The sequence below is a fragment of the Gekko japonicus genome, unplaced genomic scaffold (assembly GCF_001447785.1).
Source record: "Gekko japonicus isolate JY-2015 unplaced genomic scaffold, Gekko_japonicus_V1.1 scaffold1293, whole genome shotgun sequence".
In the NCBI taxonomy this organism is placed as follows: Eukaryota; Metazoa; Chordata; class Lepidosauria; order Squamata; family Gekkonidae; genus Gekko; species Gekko japonicus.
Window position 1 is genome coordinate 243,562 of NW_015164224.1, and position 13,175 is coordinate 256,736.

A 13,175-nucleotide genomic window follows, 5' to 3' on the forward strand; every position below is an offset into this window, starting at 1 on the left:
TGGACCTCTGCTCCATATGTTTATCTAATTCCCTCTAGAAGCCGGCCATGCTTGTAGCCGCCGCCACCTCCTGTGGCAGTGAATTCCACGTGTTAATCCCTCTTTGGGTGGAGAAGGACTTCCTTTTATCTGTTCTAAGTTGACTGCTCAGCAATTTCATTGAGTGCCCACGAGTGCATTTCGTGCATCACAGACCACCTGGCTGTAGGCATTTTCCTGTCCTTCTCCACCAGCTACTTCTCTGGATACTCTTACAGCCTCCGGTCCAGTGTTCCCTCTAAGCTGAGTTAGTGTGAGCTAGCTCACTGTTCTTTAGCCTCCGGCTCACACATTCTTGCCTTAGCTCAGGAAGGATGTGGCTCCAGAGCAAACTAATTTATGCAGGAGCCAAATCGCTCACTCACAACTTTAGTGCCAGTAGCTCACAAAGCTGAATTTTTGCTCATGAGACTCCACAGCTTAGAGGGAGCGTTGGTCCAGTCATAGTTTCTTATCAATTTCTACAAATGCGGGGGAACTACAAGTCTAAGGGCATGGCATACCAATTTGGGGCATCTCCTGATGTGCCATGAAGTACCTGAGCAATGGTGGACACCCTCGATATGCAAAGAAACTTTTGCTCTTCCCCCGTGAACTTTCATCAAGATTTTATTGAGTTGCTGATCTCAAAGGAGCCTCTTTGTCTATGTTGTGGGGCCAGCACATATGAACCTCTTGAGGTTCCGCCAGATCAACAGAATCAACCACAGATTTTCAGCTCCCCAGATGGGGTGTCGTGATCTCCGTAGGCTCCATTCTCAACCGTGCCACCTTCAACATCCTGTGACTGTTCTTCCAGAAACCCACTGATGTCTTTACATATGGAATACTTGGCATCCCAAAGGGCTTTTATCGTTTCCCACATCCCTGCCTTTTCTCCTTGGAGGTCTTGGTTGTTCTCTATCAAAGCAATGTATTCCTCACAGAGGACCATCATGTCTCTGGAGATGGCCACACCCTCTTCCCAGAAGACCTTGTCCTTCTTCCAGAAGGCCCTGCATTCCTTCCAGTAGGCCACGTTCTTCTGCTCGAGGGCTTCCATCTTCTCCTGCAGTGATTTGTTCTTCTCTTGCATGGCCTTGTTGGTTTCCCAGAACTCCTGGTTCTTGACCTGGAAGGCCTTCACCACAGTTTGTAAAGATTCAGTCCTCTCCTCAAAGGAAGCAACCTCTTCCACCATGGCCTTGATCTTCTCTTTTAAGGCCTCAATCTCCTCCTGAACAGCTCCCACCTTTTCCATGAAGTCCAGCTCTTTCCTCCAGAAGTGCTTGGTCTCCATCACTAAAAGTCCCCACTCTTCCAAGTAGTTCTTCATCTCCTCCAAGAATGCCTTGTTCCTCAGTTTGAAGTTGCATATTTCCTCCCATAAGGTCTTGGTTTTGTTATCCTCCCAGAAAGTTTTGATTTCCACTCACAGGGCCCTGTTTTTTTCTTTTTCTTTTTTCTTTTTGAATATTTTTATTTTGGTTTTTAAGTCATATACAGATCACACAATAAATACATTGGATATTGCATCATTTTTGGAGTGTCTTATCTATAGATATCTAACCATCTATCTAGTTTCTGCCATCTATTTTTGAACACAGTGTCAAGTTTTCCTGCAAGTAGCATATTTACTTTGTGCATTTCCTTTAGATCTATAATTTTTATAATTAATTCTTCTCTACTTGGCAATCTGTCAGACTTCCAGCATTTGGCTACAGCTATCCTGGCATTTGTGAGAATGTATAATATCAGACATGCATCATTATATTTTATCCTTTCTGGCAAGATATTTAGCAAGTATATTTCTGGTTTCAACGGTAGATCAATTTCTAGTATATCTAAGATGGTTTGTTTTATACTTTTCCAGAATTTTACCACTCTTTCACATCTCCACCAAATGTGAAAATAGGAGCCAACATTTCGCTCACATCTCCAGCAATTTCCGGATACGTTTTTATAACATTTTAATGCTTTATCTGGCGTCCAGTGCCATCTGTGAAACATTTTGAAGATGTTTTCTTTATAAGCAGTGGCTCTTAGTATCTTCATTGAATTCCACATTTTTGACCAATTTACCTCAGTTATGGAATTTCCTATATCTTTCTCCCAGGCCTTCATACAGGGTTTTATTTGTTCTGTTTGCGTCTCATCATTTAAGAGGAATTTATATAGTTTTTGTATTAACTTATTTGCAGAGGTTAGCCAGATTTTATCAAGACTCGTATATGTTGTGATAAATCCTTTTATCTTATCTTTCGCAAATCTTGATTTTAATTGTAATTTCTCCCAGGCTGATAGATTGATGTTCAATGTCTGTATCTTCTGTCTTCTAATAATACCCATTCACGTATCCAACTCATTGCTGCTGCTCTGTAGTAGAGTTTCCAATTTGGTACTCCTAAACCTCCTCGTTCTTTTTTTTCCTGTAACGATTTTAGTCTTATTCTGGCTCTCTTTGCTTGCCATATAAATTTTCTCGTGATTTTATCTAGTTCTTCGCATATTTTTTCATTTTTTAATATCAGAATTGTTTGGGCCAGGAACAAGAATCTCGGTAAGATATTCATTTTTATAGTAGCCGTTCTGCCCATCAATGATATGTGGAGATCCTGCCATTTTTCCAAGTCTTTTTTAATTTCTTGTAGCAGTGGTTTATAATTATTTTCATACAGTTGTAAGTTGTTACTTGTCATATTAATGCCTAGATATTTGACTTTATTTGTTATTTCCAGGGCCCTGTTTTTTTCTCCAGAACAGCTTGATTTCTTCTTGCAAGGCCCATTTCTCCTCTTGGAGAGTCTTCTGTAAAAGCTGTTTGTGCAAGGATGGAGGCAAAGGGGTCATGTGAGGCCAGCTCTCTTGCTTGGCAGAAAGGGGAGGAATCTCTCCGCATTTCCTGCTCTTGGGGTTGACATTATCAGGGGCTTCTACCAGCATTTTCTTCCTGTTCTCCATTTTGTCACAGCTGGAGAGAAAAAGAGAGAGAGAGAGATGGGTGGGAGGTAGCACAGAAAGAGAAGATGTTGTCTACCGGGTGGTTTGAGCATTAAGACCTCCAGGGAGAGTCCTAGGGGGTAGGGTTACCAGCTCCACTTTGGGAAACCGAAGCCAAAAGAGAGAGATCACAGGAGGAGATGGAAATCCAAACAAAACATCCATGACAAAAATAATGAAAAGTCAATAAAGATGATATGCAAAATTTGTTAGCCAAGTTGCCATGAATCATTAACACCTATGGGGAATTATGATATCACGCAAGGCAATAGGCAGATAAGGGAGCAAGCACCTATGTATACAGGGGTCCTGCTTCTCCAAGACACACCAAAAATGGACGCTAAGACTGACTTCACTATAGAATGGTTTTGTTTACTGAAGGTATTTCAAGCATACAACAACACAAGCGCATGCACAATTATACAGCATCTAGGAAATAGAGAGAAGGATAGCACATTCGCATTAGCAGGATGTTTCGTTGAGGGGCAATACTCTACCTGTCCTCGGCGAGATGGAGTGAGGCTCAGGAAAAACAAGGGAGACTATGGGGAGGTGGGGTCGTGTCCTGAGCCGGCAGCGACACGTGGAGACTCTGGCTGCGCAGAACAAGAGTCGTTGGTATAGGGGGGAGTGTAGGGGAAGTCAAGAGAGAGAAGAAGGAGATGAAGAAGAGAAGAAGAGAGAAGAAGAGATTGGATTTATACCCCGCCCTTCACTTGGAGTCTCAGAGCAGCTTACAAACTCCTTTCCCTCCCCCTCCCCACAACAGACACCCTGTGAGGTAGGTGGGGCTGAGAGAACTCTGAAACAAACTGCTCTTTCAAGAACAGTTCTTATCAGAACTACAGCTTGCCCAAGGTCATCCAGCAGGTGTGAGTGGAGGAGTGGGGGAATCAAACCCGGTTCTCCCAGATTAGAGTCCGCACACTTAACAACTACACCAAACTTGCTCTCAGATGGTGCTGGGTGCCCTCTTTTGTAAGGGAGCTTGAGGGGTGGGCTAGGCTTGGCCATCTCCTTTGACACACCTCCTGCTAGTCCGGCCCCGAAACCATGCTGGTTGGCACTGGGGGTCGAGGGGAAGGGTCTAAGGGGGATGGGGTGGACAATGTTGAGACCTAATAGAAACTGGTCTGGTCTGGACAATGGCACCTGAAGGGATTATGACTCATGTGGCCAGAGCCATTGTTCCCTGATTGTCTTATGGCTGTAGTTTCGACTCGGTGATGTATTAGGTGGGGGAATAGAACATTGCCTACGTGAAAGGAAGAGAACTCTTCATGGAGTTTGAGTCCCGTCTTCGGTCTTCTGTCCTGGCATGACAACTTGTCTGGCTTTTCAGTGCCATATGTGGCTAGGGAACTGGTCCATCTTACTGCAGGTAAGAGGGAAGGTAACATACAGGAACCATAGGCACATCATCTCACAGGATGGCTTCCTTCTTCTGGGCACATGTCTATAACTAGCATCACTTGGAGTCACCTTACAGTTCAGTCCCTTTTGCACCCAACTAGCAAAGTCCAAGTTTTTATCACTTATGAGTCCATAAGAGCGCAATAGGTGCCTTGCAGGGCAACAAATTGTTTACTATAATAATTCCGTAGAAAATTCTCTTCTTATATTGCTCACACACAACGTGTGTGAGCGTGGGTTCTGATACCAGAGAGTCCACATGGGATGTTTCCTTCGAGAACTGATAAGTGGAAATTGGGAAGAACTGTAATTGCTACACGCTCAGATAAAGCAATCCTGTGGAATGGATATTTTTCACATTGCACAAAATCCATTGTGTGTGAGCGACATAAGAAGAGAGTTTGCTACGAAATTATTATAGTAAACGATTTTGCATATCATCTTTATTGACTTTTTGTTATTTTTGTCATGGATGTTTTGTTTGGATTTCCAGATTGGGAAATAGCTGAAGATTTGGAGGGAGGGGTTTGGGGAGGGAAGGGGGGGGGACTTCAGAGAGGTATAATGCCATAGAGTCCACCTTCTGAAGCAGCCATTTTTTACTAGGTGATCTGATCTCGGTCTCCTGGAAGTCAGTTGTAACCCAGGAGGTCTTCAGCCACCACCTAAAGGTTATATTCAAATACTAAAGCACCGTATACAATAGATTGTATATTAAGATTGAAATAAACATATAAATTATATAAGCAATATTTGTATTGTGTCAGTTGTTGTAAAGGTACGATACATTCACAACCTTAAATGATGTGAACAAAATTAAACTCATGCACAATAATTCAAGTGATTAACACTCCAAAGAGTGATCAGGTTCACAACATGAAGCTTACAAGACTATAGGGAGCCGGTAAGAAGAATCCCATTTCTGCACGCCTTCGTCAGGTCCTACAGCCTGAATTATCTATGATGAAAATAATATATACAGGGGTCATTTCCTGTAGGAGCACACAGGAGCGGAGCTCCGGCAATAAAGAGCCCAGGGGGCGGGCACATGCAACAAGCCCCGCCCCCTGGTCCCAGCAGCCTTGGGCCACGAGGAGCAAGAAGCAGCTAGGTAAGTTGCAGTGGGTGTTGCTGTCTGACACACTTCCGGTGATGTCAGGGGGTGTGGCATATGCAAATAAGTTATGTTAATGAGTTATGCTAATGAGCTCCTGCACCTCTTTTTCTATGAAATGAAATGAAATGAAACCAGAAAAAAACCTTACAAAATGTATGATGAAAAGTGTACTAGAACACATGTCAAGTGTTACAACTAACTAGAATATAGATTTATATATTTTGTAAGGGTTTTTTTCTGTTTATATTATCTTCATCATAGATAATTCAGGCTGTCATGTGTCATGTAGATACTGATGCTTTCCTGGAGTTCTGTTTTTAGACCTCTGGTTGGTTCTTCCTGAATCCTATTGCATTGTTCTTCAAATGTCCCATCCCCGTGGATTTTACTGCCTCACTCTGTGTAATCCACCTGAACTCCAAAGAGGAAAGGCACAATAATACAAATAAACAGATAATATATTAAGGGCACCACATATTTTTAAGAACTCAGCTTAGGGTACTCAAAGCTCATTAACTTTTGCATGGGAATAGTTTTGTGTTCCCTTGGTACTCCATGGACTTTGGAAGACCCTTTTCCTGCCAGAGGTCTTGTAGTATGAATGGGAATATAAAGATTTTTATATATAGGTTTTTTTCTTCTTGATTGTTCATATTCATACTTCTCTGGTTTTTATAGATTTATTCTTTAAGTAATATTTTATTAGGCTGTTAGAAAGGCCTGTTATATAGAAGGCTTTCCTCTTGTAGGTCTGATATTGTTAGCAGACAACATAATAGGTACAAAGTTCATGATTCTGTAGTTCTTAGGGCAAACCTTTCAATGTCTGGGTCAGATAAGATTTTAGTCTCGTATCAGTAATTAATACTTTTGTTCGGGATATGAAGAATCCTTGCTCATTATCATTTTGGTTAGGTTAAGTAAACACTTAGTTTGACGTAGATATATTTTTCTTTATATCTGGTCAATCAGAGGATTATTACTCAAATTACCACTGTCTTTTGTAACCAATTATGCTAGAGAGCTAGAGGAGGACTGGGGGGTTTGCACTGGAGCTGGAGGTGCTGCTGCTTCTGCTACTGCAAGAGGAGCAGCAGGTGTGGCCGGGGTGCCCCCCTGATTCCCCCAAGCCCCACCAACCAAAATTTTCTGGCTACACCGCATTGCCAATCCTCCAGGGCCCCCCAAAGGAGGAATTTGGTCCCTGTGGTAACTGGGCGCGGGGTAGCAGGAGACCCTTAGCTTGAGAAGGGGTGTCAGGAGACTGTTTCTCCAGGCAGGAAGACCCCCAACAAGGACAGTGGTGGCAGCGCAACCTAGTGGAAGGGAGTGGAACAGCACACTCCAGGAATTGGTGCAAGCCAAAGTGGGGGCTGGCAGAACAGGGTCTGTAAGTCATAGCAGGTCTGTTCCGTCATACAGCTAATGAGATTTAGCTGTAAAGCAATGACATGGAGGGCAAATGAGGACATTTATACAGAGGGGAGGCCATTTAAGTGGATATGCAAATATTTTATGAGGGATGCTAAAAAAAAACTCCCCCAAAGGAGTGGTATTACAATATACTACGACTAGTAATAACAGTAGTAATTATTGTAGCAGCAACAGTAATAAGCATTTAGTAATAGTAGTAATAGTAGTAAATAAGCATTTATATAAGCATTTAGTAATAGTAATACTAGAAGAAGAGGAGGAGGAGGAGGAGGAGGAGGAGGAGGAGGCAGAGATTGGATTCATACCCTGCCCTTCACTCAGAGTCTCACAGCAGCTTACAAACTCCTTTTCCCTCCACCTCCCACAACAGACACCCTGTGAGGTAGGTGGGGCGGAGAGAGTTCTTCCCAGAACTGTCCTTGAGAGAACAGCTCTGACAGAACTATGACTTGCCCAAGGTCATCCAGCCAGATGCAAGTTGAGGAGTGGGGAATCAAACCTGGCTCTCCCAGATTAGAGTCCGCGCACTTAACCACACCACCAAACTGGCTCAGCTGCAGTCTGGGTCACAGAACCACCAGTGGGCCTCGACTGAGTTTCTTTCACTGAGGGGCCCTTAGACGCCTCACACTTAACCGCTACACCACACATCCATATATTATTTATATAGCTTATGTTACAGCATATAGTACAGTAAATGAACATTTATAAAAAATATTTTCTAATCCTTCACACAGAGTATTTTGTTATATTCTTTACAACACTCCTGTAGGGTAGGTCAGTGACATTACCACTGTGCAACAGAAGGAGGAGTCAAACTAGAACTCCTTGGCAAATCTGGAAGCCATTCAGTTGGATGGTATTGCAAGAATAGCCGCCTCAATACCAATTCACATTAAAAATAGATTGGGGGGGGGGGGGAGAGAAGGTATGTTGCCGTCTAATAGGGCAGCAAATCTGCTGACTCAACAAATCAAGCTCCATTCAGAATACTTTTAAAAAGGAAGCATATTGTTGTGCTGGAACAGAAGGAACGGGGCCTCTGTGCTGTTCTGGCTGAGGGGAGTTTTTGCTGCCAAGCAGAGCTCTTTGTGCTGTCACTAGAGAAGTCGGTTTGGAAGGTGTTCATCTCGACATCTCAGGGAGTTAATGCCCAGGGTAGAGTTGAGCACTGAATGAGCGCCCTGCATTACCAAAGGGAGTCATGTCAGGATGATGCATGAAGGTTTATGACACCAAGTTAGTGCAAGTCCTCCAGCGATGTCTTCGAAGACACCCCCCCGATGGAGGTTTTTTTTTTTTTTTTAAAATCACTCTAAGCAGCCATCATTCCAATACCAGACGCTTCGTTATTTACTGCCTAATCAGAGATTAAAACTGAATGCAAGATAAAAGTTGTACTAATGTAATCTCCTGCCTCCCGGCCCAAAGGATTCCGAATCTGTCTCTGTAACAAAGGATATTTCACGCAGACCTGCCAGGCGTCTGGTGAAGCTCGTCCCAGCAGCCAACATGATTAGTTCCTTTCGATTCTCCTTGGATATCTGCCGGGTGTCTCATTACCTGTAGCCGGATGACATCATTTCTTTGTGTGATCCTTTTGCGCCACGCAGTCGTGAAGAATACTCACATAATTGGCCGCTCCGGAAAGCTGCCTGGGCTCAGAGGTTGATTGTGTGTGCCTGTCGGTCTTCTTAAGAAACAGAGAATTCAGCACTGCGGACAGTTCCCTGAGAAGAATGCCTTCTCCACTACAGCCTTTCTCTGGCTGCGTTCAGACTGGCCGTTTGAAGCAGGAGTCCTTGCAAAAAAGAGCCAGAACAAACTGTTCCAGGTTTTCCCGTTCACACTGCAGCGACTGATGCGGGAGCATACTGGGAGGAGGTGCAAGGGAGCGGTCACACTGTTGGCCCGGAGGTGCAACTGTAAGGCACAACTTTCTTTTTTTTGTAATCTAGAGATATGTGCTTATGTGCATGAGTGCATAAGCGCATAAGAAAAATGCAGCTTTTGGTGTTCACACTTTGTTGGTGCGGGATGGACGTGGGATCATCGTGCTTTCCAGGGTTTGCTACCACTTTCACCAGGTATCTTTTAAACTCAGGAGCGAAGCGTTACAAGGCGGGTTGAGTACAGGTGGGGAATGCCTGACAGACGTGCCTGTGTGAACGGCCCATTTAATCCGGTTGTGGAACATTTCTGAAATGCATGTATATTGGGGCAAACTGCCAGTCTCACGCCCCCCAGGGAAGTCTGCCCTTCTTGATTTGCCCTCTTAGAGCCTCCCCTTTCAGGGACTCTCCCTGGCCCAAGGAACGCCAGGTTGGCCATTACTAGAACCAGGGCCTTTTCAGTGGCGGCTCCAAACTGGTGGAATGAGCTCCCGGATAACATCAGGGCCCTGCAGGACCTTTTACAGTTCCGCAGGGCCTGTAAAATGGAGCTCTTCCACCAGGCTTTCGATTAGGAGCCGCCACTAATGAAGGAGTCAGCGGCCCATATGATACATTGGCGAACACTGCCTGCCACTTATACTGAATGCTGCCATCATTTGCACAGTGGTATTTTTAGGATGTTATGCAGGTTGCCAATTTGTATTTTATTGTGTTTTACTGTATTTACTGTTTTATTGTATTTTAATGCTTGTTCACCACCTTGAGCCAGTTCGCCGGCAAGGCGGGATACAAAGTGAAAATAATAAATAAATAATAATAACAATACTTCCATTTACAGCATATTTCTGGGCTGGACCTTGCAGGTCCATATGACCATCAGATGTATCTGACCTTACCTGCAACATAGCAGAAGAAACATGATAACAGTTGAGGGGTCCTCTCACGAAGGAACCCTGAATACTTACAGATGACTCATGAAATCCTCCTCTTCTCCTTTTCTTCCAGGATTTTAGAGTCCAGTGTCACCAGAAATGTTTCTGTGTTTTTCGATTTCTGTGCCCCCCCCCCCAGCATGTTATAGTGGTTAACAGTGGTGGACTCTAATCTGGAGAACTGGTTTTGATTCCCCACCCCTACTCCACATGAAACCTGCTCAGTAACCTTGAGCCAGTCACCGTTCACTCAGGAGTCTCTCAGCCCCACCTACCTCACAAGGTACCTGTTGTGGAGAGATGAGGGGAAGGCGATTGCAAGTCGCTTTGAGACTCCTTCTCTTGGTGTAGTCATTCAGTCCTCATCCTCCTTCTATTTTTAACTGTAATCTCAGGCTGAGTGACAGAGTTAATCCACCTGTTTCAGGCTGCAAAGACTGTGCGTCGTGCTCTTGCAGAGAAATAATGTAGTGCTAATTAGATGCTCAAACTGGATGTTTTTGGCTCATGTTCCAGAAATTGCCAGTTGGAAGACTTCTTCTCAATGCACTGCATGAATATATTTTTGATATGGGCACACAAAATTACTCGAAAGGTGAATGGATGGAAGGAATCATAGAAACACAGAATCAGAGAATTGGAAGGGACCTCCAGGGTCATCTAGTCCAACCCCCCCACACAATGCAGGAAATTCACAAATACCTCTCCCCCCACAACCCCGTGTGTGTGGTTCCATGCTCAAAAGATGGCAATAAACCACCTCCAGGATCCCTGGCCAAAGTGGCCTGGAGGAAATTGCTTCCTGATCCCCAAGTGCCTATCGACATTTCCCTGGGCATGTAAGAAAGGGCCATGAGAACTGAGCACTGATGTAACCCTTCTTTCCCTCCTTCTCATGATCTGCCTAAATTCTAGCCTCTGTTTGAAACCCACCACCTCCCGAGGAAGCCTGTTCCACTGAAGAACCACTCTAACTTTCAGAAAGTTCTTCCTAAAGTTTAGCTGAAAACTATTTTGATTTAATTTCAACCCATTGGCTCTAGTCCGACCTTCTGGGGCAATGGAAAACAATTCCACATCATCCTCTATATGACAGCCATTTAAGTACTTGAAGATGGTTATCCCCTCTCAGTCGTCTCCTCTCCAGGCTCCTTCAACCTTTCCTCATTGGACTTGGTCTCCAGACCCCTCACCATTTTTGTTGCCCTCCTCTGGACATGTTTCAGCTTGCCTATATCCTTCTTCAATTGTCTATATCCTCCTTCAGCTGAACATCATACTCTAGGTGAGGTCTAAACAGAACAGAGTAAAGCGATACCATCACTTCATGTGATCTGGACACTATACTTCTGTTGATACAGCCCAAAATCGCATTTGCCTTTTTAGCTACTGCATCACAATGCTGACTCATGTTCGGTGTATGATCTACTAAGACCCCTAGATCCTTTTCGCACATACTACTGCCAAGACAATTCTCCCCTATCCTATAATTATGCATTTGATTTTTCCTACCTAAATGCAGAACTTTACATTTATCCCCATTGTCATTCATTTTATTTGTTTTTAGCCCAGTTTTCCAGCCTGTCAAGATCATCCTGTATCCTGACTCTGTCTTCTACCATATTTGTTACCCCTCCCAATTTAGTATCATCTGCAGTGAACAAGCATTCCCTCTATTCCTTCATCCAGATCTTTTATAAAGATGTTGAACAAAGCAGGTCCCAGGACAGTACTTGTTGCTCTTCTCTGAGAAGATGAGGAACCATTAACAAGTGCTCTTTGGGTGTGATCTGTCAACCAGTTACAGATCCACTTAATGGTAATACAATCCAAACTACATTTTACCAACTTGCCAACAAGAATATTATGTGGAACCTTATCAAAAGCCTTACTGAAAGCAAGATAAACTATGTCCACAGTATTTCCCTGATCCTGCAAGGTAGTAGCTTTCTCAACAACAAAAAAGAGAGAGGTTAGTCTGACATGACTTGTTCTTGAGAAACCCATGCTGGCTCTTAGTAATCACAGCCATCCTTTCTAAATGCTCAAGGACTGACTGACGATTTGTTCTAAAACTTTTCCAGGTATAGATGGGGACAACATTTTTTTATTTCTCCAGTCTTTAGAAAGCTGTTTATGGAGCCACCTTGGCTTCTTTAGGCTCCTCCCATTTTTCCTTCTCCTAGGAATCGTTTGTGGTTGGGCCTTCAATATTTCATTTTTAAGAAACTCCCACCCCTCTTGAACTTCCTTCTGCTTAGGTATTTCTGACCATGGGATTCTACCCAGCATAACTTTAAGTCTGTTAAAATTTTCTTTCTTGAAGCCCAACCTATATGTCTGACTACATACAGCTTTTCCCTCCCCCAAGACTGTAATTTTCAAAATTACATGGTCACTACTATCCAGGGTACCGACTACTCTCACCTCGTCAACCAGCTCTTCCTTGGTGGTGAGAATCAAGTCTAAGCAGATCCCCTTTTTCCCCTCTCCACTTTCTGGAAAATGAAATTGTCAGCAAGACAAGTCAGGAATTTATTGGACCTTTCATTTTTAGCAGAGTTGGACTTCCAATACATATCCAGGTAATTGAAATGCAAATTGGAAGATTTCTTGCAATCAGAATCAAAGAGTTGCAAGGGACCTCCAGCCCACTATGCCCTGTTGTTGGCTCTGCAGAGGAACCTATTGGCCACTGTGTGAGACAAGAGCCTAGACTAGATGGACCACTGGTCTGACTCAGCGGGGCTCTTCTGATGCTCTTCTCAGGGGAAGGTCTCGGCCTCTATGCCCTGTTGCTGGCCCTCCAGAGGGACTGGCTGGCCCCTGTGTGAGACGGGAGGCTGCACTAGAGGGACCCTCCCTGCTCTGACCCAGCAGGGCTCTTCTAAGGTCCTTATCAGGGGAAGGCCTTGGCCTCCAAGCCCTGTTATTGGCCCTCCAGAGGAACTAGTTGGCCACTGTGTAAGACGGGATTCTGAACTAGATGGACCCTCACTGGTCTGACCTAGCAGGGCTCTTCTGATGTTCTTCTCAGGGAAAGGCCTCGGCCTCTATGCCCTGTTGCTGGCTCTCCAGTGGAACTGGTTGGCCACTGTGTGGAATGGGACTACTGGTCTGACCCAGCAGGGCTCTTCTGATGTTCTTATCAGGGAGAGGCCTCAGCCACTCCGCCCTGTTGTTGGCCCTCATGAGAATCTGGTAGCTCCTGTGTGAAATGGGATGCTGGACTTGATGGACCCTCACTGGTCTGATCCAGCGGGGCTCTTCTGATGTTCTTCTCAGGGGAAGGCCTCGGCCTCTAGGCCGTTCTTGGCCCTCCAGAGGAACTGGTTGGCCACTGTGTGAGGCAGGATGCTAGACTAG

General features: G+C 44.4%; 1 protein-coding gene across 1 annotated transcript; it reads right to left on the bottom strand.

Moving 5' to 3' along the window:
- Positions 1–739: 739 nt before the first annotated feature.
- On the bottom strand, positions 740–2,979 carry LOC107108147 (coiled-coil domain-containing protein 70-like). The gene is given in 2 exon segments (XM_015408548.1): positions 740–1,470; positions 2,760–2,979. Coding segments are annotated over 2 exon segments (951 nt in total).
- Between the last annotated feature and the right edge of the window lie 10,196 nt (positions 2,980–13,175).